The sequence below is a fragment of the Trypanosoma brucei genome, chromosome 11 (genome assembly GCF_000210295.1).
Source record: "Trypanosoma brucei gambiense DAL972 chromosome 11, complete sequence".
Lineage (NCBI taxonomy): Eukaryota > Euglenozoa > Kinetoplastea > Trypanosomatida > Trypanosomatidae > Trypanosoma > Trypanosoma brucei.
The window spans coordinates 1,998,255-2,012,854 of NC_026744.1; the positions used below are offsets into that span (position 1 = coordinate 1,998,255).

The following is a 14,600-nucleotide window of genomic DNA, read 5'->3' on the forward strand; positions in this document are numbered from 1 at the left end:
TACATGGATTTTTTCTCCCTCTCCCCCTGGGTCACACCCCGTCATGAGAGGATTCCTCAGTTCCGACCAACTCTAGTAATTTCCCGCACATCTCGTCCGGTTTCAATGCGCCAGCAAGGCGCATAGTCACCAACACCGCCTCAACGAACTCAACAAACGTCAGGCGTCGCTCAGATGCGACAAGTGTTGCCAAGAACTCACCTCCGGGTCCTGAACTTTTTTCGTACAGGGAGTGCCCCATCGCGTTTCGTGGTTGGCACATGCCGGATGGCACAGTCCCTGGAATCTTAAAGCGGTCAAAGGGCAGCACGACATTCACCGCCTCTACAAGTCCAATGTTGCAAGAGTCTAGTTTGTCATGGAAGAATAAAATAAAGTTGTGGGCAGTCAGCACAGCGGCTGTACCGCGAAGGTCAGGAACAGCATCTTCTGCAAGTTGAAAGTACAGATGCTCTAGACGGTGCACAATATCTTTGGTAAGTATGGCTTCATATTCCCTTGTCACGGGACATAGCGGCTCCTCAGCGATGTGTTTTTTATCCAACAATCGTTCAACAATGGTTGTAAACTGTCGTGACAACTCGGCGAAGTTAGGACCAATGCACGTTTTTGCTGATAAACGAACGAGTGACTCAACAAACTGACGGTAGTTGATACAGCCGTCCAGGCGCAGCACCTCACTACGCAGCTTCCGCAGCCGCCCACTCCGCTGATCAACAGGCTCCGAATGATCTTTCTTTTCCTCTTCCTCCAACGTTGTTACAACACAATCAACTGCAACCCCAATAGTTATATAGCCGTTGATGATACGCGCATCGTTTAGTAGCCGAAGAAACTGAGGTATACATAAGTGTCCTGGAAGACGATGCCGCCACCACTCAGTGTGCGTCGTAACAAACTTAATGCCCCTTTGTTTCCCACAGTAGTCAGTGAAAATATCTTTAAGGGGGTTGTTGAATCGCAGTACAAGGAGTCTAATGGACGATGCGGCGTGTTCAGTTGATCCATCCGAAACGTTGACGAGGTCCGTTAAGGTAACCGAGGGGAGTGGGTCAGACGACATATCTCCGGGAGGAAGATCCATCTCATTGCAATCAAAGGTTCCGTAATACGAACTGCCAGCGTTTGTTATACATTTTCCCCTTCCAAACTTATTGCCGTCCCTCCATGTACCTTCATATGTACTTCCGTCCGCGTAGTAGAAAATACCAAAGCCATTGCGCTTCCCATTAGCAAACTCACCCTCATACACGTTGATAACAGCGCAGCTAGGATGAGCGAATGTTGCTGGACCCTCTGTATCTGGTGTTGCCCTAGAGGGGTCAATGTAATGTACGTAGGTGGAGCGCCCAAAACCTTGCGGGACACCCTCATACCACTCACCCTCATACACTTCTACATAATAAGCGGTACCTGATTTCCATCCCATAGAGCCATGGCCGTGCCGCTTACCGTTCACCCACATACCATCATACAAATCACCATTCGGATACAACAACTTACCACTGCCGTGGCGCATGTTTTCAGCCCACTCACCCTCATAGTAGGACCCGCCATTTGCGTATGTTTGTCGGCCCTTGCCGTGGCGTTTACCGTAGCGCCACTGTCCATTGTAGACACCGGTTGCTGTTGTACTCTCCCCATAACCATGGTACACGCCTTTGTACACTTCACCAGCGTATCTGTCACCGTTTGCCTTAGTTAGAACACCAATGCCGTGTGGAGCATTGTTGTGGAAGCTACCTTCGTATGAGACACCGTTAGCCCAGGATATCCGTCCGTGTCCCTCCATGCACCCATGTACGAATGTCCCTTCGTAAATAAATCCCATGGCAGAGACAAGTGCCCCGTGGCCGTGAAAAAGATTATCGTCATCCACTTCCCCAACATACTTCCTCACAGCCGTGGTTGGCACCGTGTTACTCGACACATGATCGGTACACACAGCCTTCAAATATCTGTAAATCTGCACCACTGCTTCCTTCGTTGTCATCGCGACACCGCCAACAACTTCCGGCTAAAGTGGTAAAGAAAAGAAAAAGAAGTGAAAAAAACATTGCACTCAAAACACCACAAGTGAACGTGCGGTTTCCACCTTCAACGAAGCAACGTGCGCACGGATGTATATATATATATATATATATATATATATTCGTCTTATTGTCGCAACTAATTATACTTAGAGTCGTCGTACAGCCTACGCCAAAACTCTTATCCCGCCGACGGAACGTATGACTCGATGAATTTCTTGACGAACTCTGCTTCTTCACTAACCTCTTCCGCCAGGCGACGCTCGTGGTCTTCACGCATGCGCTTCCGAAGTTTTTGACGGATCTTTGAATGCTCCTTCCTCGACAGCATTAAGCCAAGTTTAAGCTTGCGCACCCCTAAACGATCGTACTGGTTGGTGCCGTCCAGCACCTTCACGGCGTGCAGCGCCATCGCCTTGTTACGAAAAGTCAGCACCGCAAAATGTGTCTTGTTCAGTAAATTACCCTGCTGAGATGTCCTCAATTCCACTTTCGGCTCATAAGCCTCAAAAACGGTGCGAACATCGTTTCGTTCAGTTCCAGGTCCAACAAAGCAGTGCAACCGATACGTACTGTTTGTCTTTCGGTCCTTTCCAGCTTTTTTCTTCTTTATATCGCTCTTGGCGTTGTTGCACTCCTCACTGCGGGTTTCGCTCCCTAAGTCAGAGGGAACCTCATCGACATCCTCGACGGAAACACCAACCGGCAGACACGATGCACCAGTAGACTTTTTTCCCGATAATCCACGCCGTCGCGGGAACCGGTTCTCTCCGTCGACCTCAGCACCCCAAATGGCCGCAAGCTCAATTTGTCGCTCCTTCTCCAAATCACGCTTCCCCATCGGCTCACAATCTAACCTGAAGTTGAAAACAGCGAGTACACGCCCTCACAACCCCAAAAGGAATTCACAGTTGATTAAACTCCGATGTACTACACAAAAGTAATGGTAAAATTCAGTGATTTGAGATCACGTGCACTAATCAGCTATACAGTAACATTTCAGGAAAAAACGACATTCCCCCACTGAACAAATTACCTTTTGAAGGTAACGGAACTCCACGCTTACAATAAATAAAAGGCTCATAACATTAAACAAACCAAACACAATAACATACACACGCTACGCACATTTCTTACTTCAATGGGGGACACTGTGGATTGGCGCTCTGCACGTCCCTTTTCTCCTTCGCCGTAAATTCCAGCACCGTTGCAATAGCTGGAACCATTTTCATTCTCATTTCCTCACAGGAACAGCAAAGGTACTGCAGCACCACGTTGCGAACATATTCTACGCTCAGTTGCACGCGTTCCTTGGTTTTGAGCACCTCCATTTCCTTCGTGAATTGAGCTACAACACTATTATTGTGATCACACTCGCGTCTCAACACAGCGTTTTCTCTCTCTAACGCCTGAACATTTGCCTGAAGTTGACGTATCTCGTTGTCCCGTTGGCTCTGCTGTGCAGCAAGAGATAACATGCCCCTCTCGAAGACGCCATCGGATGGGACACGAGCCGCTGCAACTCCTTGCAAAGGTGCAGTAGCCACCATCGATTCCTGCAGATCTCTCTCTCGCTGGAAAGCCTCCCTCTGACGTTTAATTTCCCTTCGCAAAAGTTCGCATTTCTCTTCAAGTTGGATATTCCTAGCCTCCAGTCCTGCGACGACATCGGGCGAAACTAAAGAGCTGCATTTTGCTTCCAAAAGGGCAAGCTGGGATCTAGCATCACTGATCATTTGCCTGCTCTTATCTAACTCTGCCGCAGCCACATCGCGTTCACTTCGCACGCCTTCGATGCTCGAACAGATCAGTTCAAACACCTGCAAAATGGAGTCAGCGTCGCAAACGACACAACACGACTTTGCTCGCTCTACTAGCAACTTACGAAAAGAGTCCAACCTCTGGGAAAACAAAGAAACGTTCACCAAACGCTCAGCAAACTCGTCGCCAATAACCTCTAAAGGGTTATCACACTCACAACCAAGGAACGCCAATACCGTGTGACAAAGTTGTTTCAGGTAACAACGCGACGTGCACAACGACGTCCTCAATTCATCGATAGTGGATTCGTCCTTCGCTTTTGCCACCTGAAATATTTCCCTCCACTCAACCAACTTCTCTTCGTACATACGTTTATCAATTTCTTTTTCATGCAGCAGATGCTCACACCGTTCCTCAGCATCATTGCACCTGCGAAATAGTTTGCGATTGGCGTCAACCTCGGCCTCCAACTTCGATGTTGTGTTCTCCAACTGGCACCGTAGAGCGTCAAGCTCCTCACGAAGATCTGCAATACGGAGCTCATCCTCCTCCTTTGTGCTACATAAACCCTTTTTGAGCTGTTCAGCCTCGCTACGGGCTGCCTCCACGAACCGTGACGCCTCCCCAAGGTCGGCCCGCAACGTCTCATTAGCCTTCCTCAGCTCCTTCACCATGCTGCCAACGAGGGCGGCCTGTTGGAAGGGATGGCCCTCTGGCACTTGTGCCCCTTGATGCTTCGGCTCTATTTTCCGCTCGATCAACGCCTCCTCCTCTTCCCCCTCCCTAAGGCATTCCTGGGATGGGGCGCGTCCTTCCTTGAGAAGCTCAGATGCTTCCTCATCCTTCCCTATTTGCATCAGTTGCTCGTGCACAGCTTCCTGTGGTTCGACAGATTCTAGGTTGTGATGGTTTCCTCCTCCACTTTTCTGCACGTCGAGCTGGGCTGCACTTGTTGCCAGTTGATGTTTTTTCCTCACTGCGCTTAGTTCCTCTTCTAGTTGGCTAATGCGCAGGCGGTCTTCGAGGGTTTTTTGCTTAATTTTTTCTTTCCATGCGACTACCTTGTCGTGCAAAGTCGCATACTTTAGTTTTTCTCCTGCGAGGTCATTTCCTAGGGATTCGATAGTTTCTCTCATTGCAGTTACCCTATCTCGGAGTGCGTCGACTTCCCCTCGGTGGGAAGACGGTGAGGCACCTTGATCCTCAGCGGCCATTGAGTCTGCCGACTAGGCTTTGCTTGAGAAGTGGCGATTGAAGTGTGGCAGATCATGTATGTAACCAGTAGACGTTTAAAAAGTTACCAGTGATCGGCCGAAAGGTCAAGGCATCTGACATTGTCACTTGCAGGATAACAAGTTCACTGTAGTCTTGTAGATGTGATAACAATATCTGTGTATACGTGTGTGCGCGTGTGGGTGCACGAATGTAGGTAACAACGAGATTGACAGAGTAGTATGATCTGCGCTCACAGAAAAAGAAAAACAGTACGATTATCAAAAGGAAAATTCCTATCGACGGGAGAACGCACTACATCAGGGAAAAGTACAAAACGCTTACTTCTTTCTCCGTACGTTGTCCCCCCGGTTGGCCGCCTTGTATTGTTTCTGCTCCACATTCGAAGCAGTCCTCAATAGCTTTTGGTCAACAGCAAATGTTACCGTCTTGTCAGGAACCGAAAATATGGGGAGTACGCCGTACGTTGACATACTGTTCTTGAGCCACTCGACCAACTCGGGGGTAGTGGAGCGCTCCCCGTCAGCTGCAGGGAAAGGCACCTCCCCGGAATACAGCCGAACGCACTCTGCTACCTTCTTCGCTTCAGCATCCACTACCAATATGTGAAAGAGTGACCGTTTGATCACCGCGAAAAGTTTTTTTACTTCTTCGGCACGAACACGTTTTTCACTGTCCTTCAAGTAGAGGACGGGGTCGTCAGCGCGTTCAAAGCTACAATGCCTACGCACAACCCTGCAGACTTCCCGGGAGGTAATATCCACGGACTGAATGTTCATTTTTGTCTCGTGGAACAACGATATAGACGCTGACTGACTTCCAACTTGAAAAAGGGTTTGTATTCCCCTTGCCTTCATAGCCTTCCGGAACCCGCGTACATCTTGGTCGATGCGAAAACATGCACGTATATTATCCAGCCACAGATTTGCAGAGACAGTAAGAGCGGAATACTTCTGACCTGGCGAGTAAACGTCCTGAGGCCGAACCGCAACGCCGCTGAGAAGCAGTCCATCTGTTTGTGGGAACCGAACATGTTCACACACCTCACCAAGTGCGAAAAGATCAACACTCAAGCAGACGGCTTGCACGTCGGCATTTCGGGCCCCACATTTACTTGTAAAATTTTCAACACCGCAGCAAAAGGCGATGGCGTGGCCCCTCTCATGCGTACGGCACTCGAAGAAAACCCCGTAGTCAATGAACGACCTATCAACGGACGTTTCGGCGGGCTTCAGCCTTGGGTCGATGCAAACACGAACGTTCGATGCCACCTGTTTCCCAAATAACTGCAGGGCCTCCGTTATCCTCAAGGTAAAAGTCTTCAATGCTTCCAACCGGTCATGCGAAGAGGCGATGTGGTTGCCATCAGAGAGAGTGCTGTCAACTTTATCAAGAATGGGCCCAATGCTTTTTCCCGGTTCAATGGACTCACATAGGTCACCCAAGTGATCTAACGACTCAACGGAACCGACTGTTCTTGAATGAGTCGCAGCTAGCCAATCAGCGTGGGATACAATAATCTCCAGTTTGGACTTCAATTCAACCACCGACAGGAGGTGGAAGAACGAAAGCAGGGGATCAAGGAACATTTCATCAACTATTCCAGGGGCACTCGACGGAGTGGTGAATACGGCATACGGCCGGGACCTGTAATGAAAATGATAGAAAGATCCAATATGGTGATTTGTGAGTAGAGTGAGGTGGTATGCGGTAGCAAGCTGCGGCTGGTTAGGGAACGCCCACACATTGGAGTTCATGTCGATCAGACACGATACGTCCTGTTCGCTCAGGAGGGTGTTCAGGGGGACCAAAGGGTCAACGGATGCCAAGGGCATAGCGCCATGAAGCATTCCTATAATATTCACTGCTTGGATAAGATCAAGTGTAACTGTATGGGTAAGTGCCTTAACGGCATCCTTTACCTGCGGTGGGGGTTTGCAGTGCTGTTTCACTGATGCCTGCTTCACGCAGTGGAGTACTCGACCAGAAAAGCGTTCACCGTGTCTTTTTATTGTTTCTAGAGCTTCAACCACGTCTGCGGGATCGCCGGGAAGGTCAGCCTTATTTAATATTTCCTCCGACGTTCTCCGTTTTCCCGGATCCCGCTCCAGGAGACTTGCAATCACCTCAGCCATTCTCGGATTCCAGGCGTAAAACCATTGAGGAATCGGTTTTCCACGACTAATATCCGTCATTATGTTGAACCTTTCCCTGAATCCCTGTCCGGCAACAGCCAACCACATCTCAAGCGCTATCATACCCAAGCTGTATTCATCCACACTGAAGTCATAACTCTCACCCCGCTCTTGTTCCGGTGCGCAGTAAACAACGGATCCCAGGTTGCCTGTCGGAGAAGGACCCACTTCAAGTTCATCCAGTGGCCGCACATCATTCAATTCCACATTACTTGGGCTATGCTTCATCGATCGGTGTAGTGTCCGCGCTAACCCAAAATCTGCCACGCGAATGGTACCAACGTCATCGCTGCTCACGGAGCTCTGCATCTCGAACAGGATGTTGTCCGGCTTAAGATCACGGTGGACTATGCCTTGCCTGTGAAAGTGAGACACGACCGTCAGCAACTGACGAAATATTTTCGTTGCCACCTTGTCCCCGTTCCCTGCAGTAAGCAAACTACCTTCCTCTTTGTCGCACTGATCGATCAGATGCCGCAGGCTATGTTTGGAACACAATTCCATTTGAATGTAAAGTGTAGAAAATTCCTCCTCCTTGTGGGAGTGCATTGGGCTCTGTAAGTCATACAACAGGTTGCTCTCCTCACCATCATCATCTTCCGCAGAGGAAGAGCAGGAGTAGCATGTTGTGTTTGTTGTCTCCCCGCCACCCTCACCATAGTCGGAGGCGCCGCCGACCCTAATGCTACCACCGATAGTAGAACGGCGGTTTGAGTCGTAGCTGTGAGTGGTAGATCCATCACCATCGACACAATCGTCCTCAACCTCTTCATCGCCGTCGAGAACGTAGTCCAACAACTCATCGTCGCACCCCGGCTCGATCCATGCATCGTAGTACCGGACGATGTGTTTGTGGCTGAGAGCGGCCAAACTCTGAACCTCGCGCAGGGCCTTCTCTGCCTCATTTTTCCTTATCGCTATTTTCTTCACAGCATACAGACGACCATCAACCTTCTTCCGGCAGACGTATACAGGAGCGAACCCACCAGATCCCAGAAGGCACTGCTCAATAAACTCGCTTCGGTACCGACCCGCTGACACTCTCCGGAACGTGCACGTGCCCTCTTCATGTGACCACATCCACTTCATCAGAGGATCCGATCCATCGATGCACACCTGAATGGCATCGCTAAAGATTCGCTTGACGTACTCATACTTCCATGTCACGCATTTCTGCAAACCTTTTGGAATGAGTCTAGCATCGTTCAGCAAGTAGTTTACGAGTAACTGAAAATTACTGTTAGCTTCCTCCTTCGATTCAGGGTCTTTCAAATGGCAACACTTGTTAAGTAAATGCAATGCCAGTACACTGAGCTTAACAACGTCACGTTTCAGCACGCTTTCCTCCGCTCCCGCGGGTGCCTTAGCATTTTCAATTTCCACCGTCGCTTGGGTTTGTGGGTGGCTATCCTCAGTAGATATCACTCGCTGCACAACTGATATGATCTGCATAATGCAGGGAGCCCCGGCAAGAAGACAAGGACTTATGGCATCTCTGATGTCCGTTTGGAGTTGTCCAATCTCCGCCTCACTTAGTACGCCATCAAGACCTACTGCTGCTTGGTGGGGAAAGAGAATACGGACCCTCGGTGCCACGAAGGGGTATCCACCAACGATGCTAACTTCCAACACCACACGCCGTGTGGGTTGCGTTGACGAATCAATGGTAAGCAGGACGACTGGGTGGAATCCTTCGCGCTCCACAATGTGAATGTCATCATAGTTCGCCCTTAGAAACTCGATTTCATCGGGTACCACATTGGTTACTTCGGTTTGGCCCTCTGAAATCAAGTCGAACGAAAGACATCCTTCAAACTTTCCCTCGTCTACGTGCATTCAAAAATTGAACTATTACCTCCGATACCCTCTGGGTGAATAAGGGGCGTTTCGTCTTGACCTACATACAAAGAATGTATACAGATATAGTAAGGGAAAGAAGCGTGTGCCCAGAAATATCACCTTTGTGTGGGCTTGGGGGTTCCACCAAAATACCTCAGTTGCTGTGCTCCAGCTGCGACAGGGAACAAGTATATATAAAACCCCGAGGAAGAGAGCGGGTAAACAATGGGGACGATCGCAGGTGCTGCTTCTTTCTAGACGGTGGGGCACGCAGATGTCACGCGGCGCACGCCTCGGGAAAGGAAGTGTAGGCTGGCCAAGTTTACCGTGGTGCGCGGAACCTTTTCTGAGACAGCCTTGTAACCAACCCTGGCCTCGCTTACCGTTTTGTCCGCGTGGCAAGCAACGCAAAGTGTCTGTAGGTTGTCCAAATCAGAAGATCCCCCTCCTTGGGATACGGCTAGTATGTGATCTGCATTCCAGATGCTCCCCGGAGTAGGGTGCTCAACAATTCGGTTAAAAAGCACAGGGTGCTGTCGAAGTTGGGGGTGCAACCTGTCAAGTATATCTTCCCGTTCACTTCGACTAGTCGCAGCGACTGCTAAAGAATAAAGCAGTTCACAATCCACCTGACAAACCGAACAGATACCTTTGTCTACCTCCTGAACGCCCCTGCGGGCTGCAGAGCTGGACCGTTTGATAAAGAATACCCCGCGGCAGGCACCGCTACAAAACATCCGGGTATCATCGTCTATACGCACGACGCTGCCTGGTGAAATGAACTCCGAAGCTACCAGCGTACTGTCGCACTCCAAACACACCGGCAGAAAATGAGTTTCTAAAGGGACTAGCAATGCCCCGTAAGTGCGCTCGGGGAAATTGCGTTTCACTACCTTCCAGAAAAACACCCTGCCCAAGAGAATGTCGCTCTTGGCGTAACGGACAACTGTTTTCCGAGGTGCTCTCACCGGACGCCACGTAAAGTTAGATGGAAGCCAGGCGGCAGCCGTCCGCAGTCTCCGCCGTTCAAAAGGAGATAACATATCGACATGGCTCAAGTAATCCCTCAGCTGCCTTGGAAACTCACCATCATGCCGCCAGTACTGCTGTGCCTCCGGAGTCGACAAACTCGTTAGATGCTTGCCTTCATGAACCACATGAATTCGACCTGTGTTGTGGCTGATACGGAAGAGAAGGGGTGCCGATAACCCTGATATGTCCAAAAAGGAGGGGGCTGGATGTCCCGCAGACGGAGTGGCTTCTTCCTCTAGTAACGCATTATGTACAGGCGCAGTGCCACTTAGGTAGCTTGCATCTAACGACAGCTTCACACCATCGGTAATGCGCCTCACTGCTTGAAAACATCGAGATAGACGCGAAAACTGGGCCCCATCAAAGAAGGATCCCGTACTTATAATGTAATACAGAATGACATGATTTTTCTGCCCAGGGCGGTGAAGCCGATCTTCCGCTTGCTGCATCCAACCGATGTCGGGCGGAAGTTCCGCAAACAACGCGCAGGAAGCACCTGTCAACCGAACTCCAACCGCACAAGCAGTGATCCCGACAAGCGCTACAGAGACGTCCCCATCATTAAAACGTGAGAGCAGTTCCACTCTCGAGTTCATGGGAGTCCCTCCATCGATACGTATCCATGTAACCTTCTTATCGTTTACGTAAGTCGTCAGGCAATCCAAAAGATTAAGATGATGTGCAAAAAGCACAATTTTTCCATGCTTACAAAGCAAAAGGTCAACAATGTCTAGTATTTTTTCACGACTTTCAATCCAATTATCCGAATAAGCCTTTTGGAAGAGGGACTTGTTCTTCTGACCCCTGATTGCATCAGTTGGAATACGCAAAATAACTCGTTGTTTCGTTGGCAAATCAACTAATGTTTCCGATTTAAGCCGACGAATCATGCAGGTTGCGTTTAGCAATGAATGCAATTCGGTACTTCGCGTACACTCAAATGTCCTAAAATATGGTGAGAACTCAATACGACAGTATCGCAAAGCAAATTCGAACCTTGAAGAGCCAAGCAAACCGGGACAGACCGTATCAACCTGGTTGAAAAGGTCAAAAGGGGTCGACAGCGAGGGAGTCCCGGTGAGAAGCAAACAATACTTTGTTCGCCTTCCGAGTTCACACAACAGGGTGGTGTAGTGTGCATCACAGGAAGCGTCAACTGAAGTATGGAGAATATGGCTTTCATCGACGACTAGGGAGCTCCATTGACGACTCTTCATGTGGTTGGCCAACAAGGAAACCATATGAAAACTTGTGACAACAACCTTAGGTTCATCACTGCGGGAAAGGAAGTCACTCGAGGAAGTAATAACGCGAATATCGTCCATGTTCAGAACATCCATGAGCCATTTCTCCAACTCGTCCGCCCACATGTGCCGCAACGCGGCAGGGCAGACAATAAGTGCTGGAAAGGCGTTCAAGGCGGCCAAGGTTCCAATGGCTTGAAGGGTTTTACCAACACCCATTTCGTCAGCAAACATGGCCCGGCCACCGAATGACAACGCTTTACAAATCCCATCCGCCTGATGCCGGTGTAACGCAGCCATAAGTTTTGGTGGCAGAAGATCCGGTAAATGGACAGCTTTGTTTTCTTTAACGGTTGATATCGCTTCCCTGCAACCTCTTGAAGGCTCATTGACGTGGAGACGGTTTCCGCTCTCACCCGATAACATCCTAAGCTCATGCAGAAGGAGATCCAGTGAGTCAATGGAGTATCGAAGGCAGCCCTCTTGTATCATTGTCGACTCGCTCAAACTAAGTGGCAGCTCTTTCATAATTTGAAGGGAAGCTGAGGTAGTCATATTCATGAAACCTAAGCGAACACATCTGTTGGTAAAATCGATTTCCACTTGCGCTATTTTGCAGTTATGTGTGGAAATCCGACCCGATATAACGGGGACAAATTCGATGAACCTTTCCCCCTCATTCAACTCTGCAACGTAATCACGAAGAACAGATTGCATGTTAAGAATTCCGTCAGGGCAACGGCACTCGAACACGCAACCAAAACGGGAAATCCTGAATAATCTCTGTGAACAGCAATCAAAGCAATATTCCTGACCCCTTCGAAGTAGCTGCTCCATGGCCCCAAGGTCGTCAGTGCCACCTGAAATATATAAAGAAGATTCACATAAAATCCACTACCCCTATGTGTATGCAACAGTCAAAACCGCCATAGAGGATGAGAATCAAAGAAAGGACCAATGCATGCATATATTATGGTGCGCGTCTAGTAACACACCACAGTGACAGCACCACTTCAAACTAAAAAAAAGCTCGGCCTCTCAGTCTTTTCGTGCAGAGTCATGCAACTTTGCATGCGAAAGAACTGTGGGCAGCATATTTTCGCCCTGCGGCAAACACTGCTCGTGGTCTCAGTGATATAAACGCCCTTAAATGTTTGGAAACATATTCATACGTAAAACATCGACGCGGCATATTTAAATTAATATGCCAGTTTCTTCAATAAACACATAGCAAAAGCGATTTGCTACCAACCAACGAAAGATCAAGTACGGCTTCTGATACCTTTACAGCGCCGATGCTGGAAGGCACTTGGTGGTCTCCGATGGTGGCGAGGACCAGATCTATCCCCTGTCGCTGGAGAACACCAAAACCTTTTCGGTTCCACGATAACAACTAGAAACTTACTTTTCAACTCACTCAATGTTGTGAGCAGCGGGCCGTTTGGGGATCAAAGATTATACAGGAAATCCGAAAGCACAAGTACGTTTCGGTTTCTCCAAACCCTTGTGCGCTTCGAGCTACCGGACAGCAGTGGGAACCCCGTACACACACAGACACACACACGCACGCACAAATACAAATAATTTTCTTCGACACACTTGAGAATCAAACACAATCTGGATCCTTTGCCTCCTCTACCATGGGTCCGTATATAATAAACCGCACCGGGACCTTATGCAGTGAAGTTAGGATGCGTCACTGGTTGTCTAGCTCTGAGCGGTTCTTGTTACTGATTTCCCCCTAAAATAAATTATGTTTCAGTGAAATAAAAAGATTAAGACACATATTTACATCAAATCACTATGTCACACTTAATCAAACCCCTTAATGCAGCAACTTTACTCCCAAAAGAGAAATATCAGAGGGGGAATAACACTACAACAGGACCAATAAGTGGGCAAAAGAGCATCGTTCCATTTGTTTGAAGAAAAAAAAAAGAAACATTTTGAGCACAGAAAAAAATTACCAAAAAAGCCGTCGCTTTTTTGGTACGTTACGTTCTTATATAACAATGTAAACGCTATTACAGGGTGTTGTCTTCCCTATTCTCTCCCCTACAACTAACCATTTTCGCTATGTTCCCCTATGGAAAAAAAGAAGGATACTCCGCCCTTTAATAACCCTGCTGAATACTTTCCGCTAGTGGGGGTTTGTGCTCCCCTCCATCCACCATCTCCTGTGGTGTCTTCCTACTCATAGCCTTCCTACTTGGTCTTGGTGGTTCTTTTATGTACATTGGCTTCGTTCGTACCTCACGATTGTTCTCTGCGTATCGGGCAAACTGCTCCCGTGCCTCCCGTTGATCTTCCAATTCCTCCCAGGTCAATTCCCACGAGTCTCTGTGCTCTATTGCAAGCAGTACCATGTGTTTGGCAGCCTTTATCATGTCGTCCTGTTCCTTTTCAGTTAAGTCCCTCACCTTTTCAGCCGGATTTCCCGCCCACATTTCACCCGAGGGGATGACCGCGCCTGACTGGAGAACCGAGGCTGCGCACAGCATGGAGCCAGACTCTATCTTTGCATCCCTCATCACAATGGCGTTAGCCCCGACGAAGGAGCAAGACGCTATATCAGCTGCATCAACAATCGCCATGGGTTCGATGGTCGTCCACTTTCCAATAGTTGTGCCTCCCGTCACGATCGCTTTCTCCTGTACGTTACAGCTTTCCCCGAAATATATTGTTTCTCCCCTTTCTGCACGAACAATGGCATTATACCCAATATAATTCTTCCGCCCTACACGAACATCACCCGACAAAAATGCACTAGGGGCAATGAAAACGTTATCCATCACGGTTGGACGCACTCCGTTTACTGCAAGGAGTCTTGGAACACAATTTAACGCTTCCCTTGGCTGCACTCCCATTAACGCATCACTCAAGGAAATAATCTTCCTCGACACCACGGAAAGTTTTGTTGCCAGTCTGTCCAGCGCGAGAGCAAGTTTCGTTGGTTTTTTCACCGCCCAGTCAGGAAGAACTGCCGGCATTTGCGCTTCAGCAAGCGCAAGTCTACACCGTTTCATTCCTTATGATTTCTTTACATGAGCACACACACGCACAAAAAAAAAAATGGTATGGACAAGAGGAAATAGAGGGAAGTGTCTGCACGCTCCAAAACCAAGATGCACATCCGAGAATAACTGTCGCCAAAAGAGAAACTCTTCAACCTTATGGCATCCATCCTGTGTCATTAAAAAAAAACCCTGTTGAAGTTTGCGCGCTGAGAATGATCACTCCAAATCCAGAAGTTCACCACATAGTAT

At 48.7% G+C, this 14,600-nt stretch overlaps 6 protein-coding genes across 6 annotated transcripts; all 6 read right to left on the reverse strand.

The window, feature by feature from the left end:
• Positions 1-31: 31 nt before the first annotated feature.
• On the reverse strand, positions 32-1,993 carry TbgDal_XI8120 (hypothetical protein, conserved; the record flags this gene model as incomplete). The annotated part of the gene is made up of 1 exon (XM_011781655.1): positions 32-1,993. One exon carries the CDS (start codon positions 1,991-1,993, stop codon positions 32-34), a length of 1,962 nt encoding a protein of 653 aa, XP_011779957.1.
• Positions 1,994-2,211: 218 nt separating this feature from the next.
• TbgDal_XI8130 (T. brucei spp.-specific protein) lies at positions 2,212-2,871 on the reverse strand (the record flags this gene model as incomplete). The annotated part of the gene is made up of 1 exon (XM_011781656.1): positions 2,212-2,871. One exon carries the CDS (start codon positions 2,869-2,871, stop codon positions 2,212-2,214), a length of 660 nt encoding a protein of 219 aa, XP_011779958.1.
• Positions 2,872-3,163: 292 nt separating this feature from the next.
• On the reverse strand, positions 3,164-5,005 carry TbgDal_XI8140 (hypothetical protein, conserved; the record flags this gene model as incomplete). The annotated part of the gene is made up of 1 exon (XM_011781657.1): positions 3,164-5,005. The coding sequence occupies one exon, from the start codon at positions 5,003-5,005 to the stop codon at positions 3,164-3,166; it is 1,842 nt and encodes a 613-aa protein (XP_011779959.1).
• A 339-nt stretch (positions 5,006-5,344) lies between these two features.
• On the reverse strand, positions 5,345-9,055 carry TbgDal_XI8150 (protein kinase, putative; the record flags this gene model as incomplete). The annotated part of the gene is made up of 1 exon (XM_011781658.1): positions 5,345-9,055. One exon carries the CDS (start codon positions 9,053-9,055, stop codon positions 5,345-5,347), a length of 3,711 nt encoding a protein of 1,236 aa, XP_011779960.1.
• Positions 9,056-9,312: 257 nt separating this feature from the next.
• TbgDal_XI8160 (SNF2 DNA repair protein, putative) lies at positions 9,313-12,171 on the reverse strand (the record flags this gene model as incomplete). Its single annotated transcript, XM_011781659.1, has 1 exon — positions 9,313-12,171. One exon carries the CDS (start codon positions 12,169-12,171, stop codon positions 9,313-9,315), a length of 2,859 nt encoding a protein of 952 aa, XP_011779961.1.
• A 1,277-nt stretch (positions 12,172-13,448) lies between these two features.
• TbgDal_XI8170 (hypothetical protein, conserved) lies at positions 13,449-14,360 on the reverse strand (the record flags this gene model as incomplete). Its single annotated transcript, XM_011781660.1, has 1 exon — positions 13,449-14,360. One exon carries the CDS (start codon positions 14,358-14,360, stop codon positions 13,449-13,451), a length of 912 nt encoding a protein of 303 aa, XP_011779962.1.
• Positions 14,361-14,600: the final 240 nt, after the last annotated feature.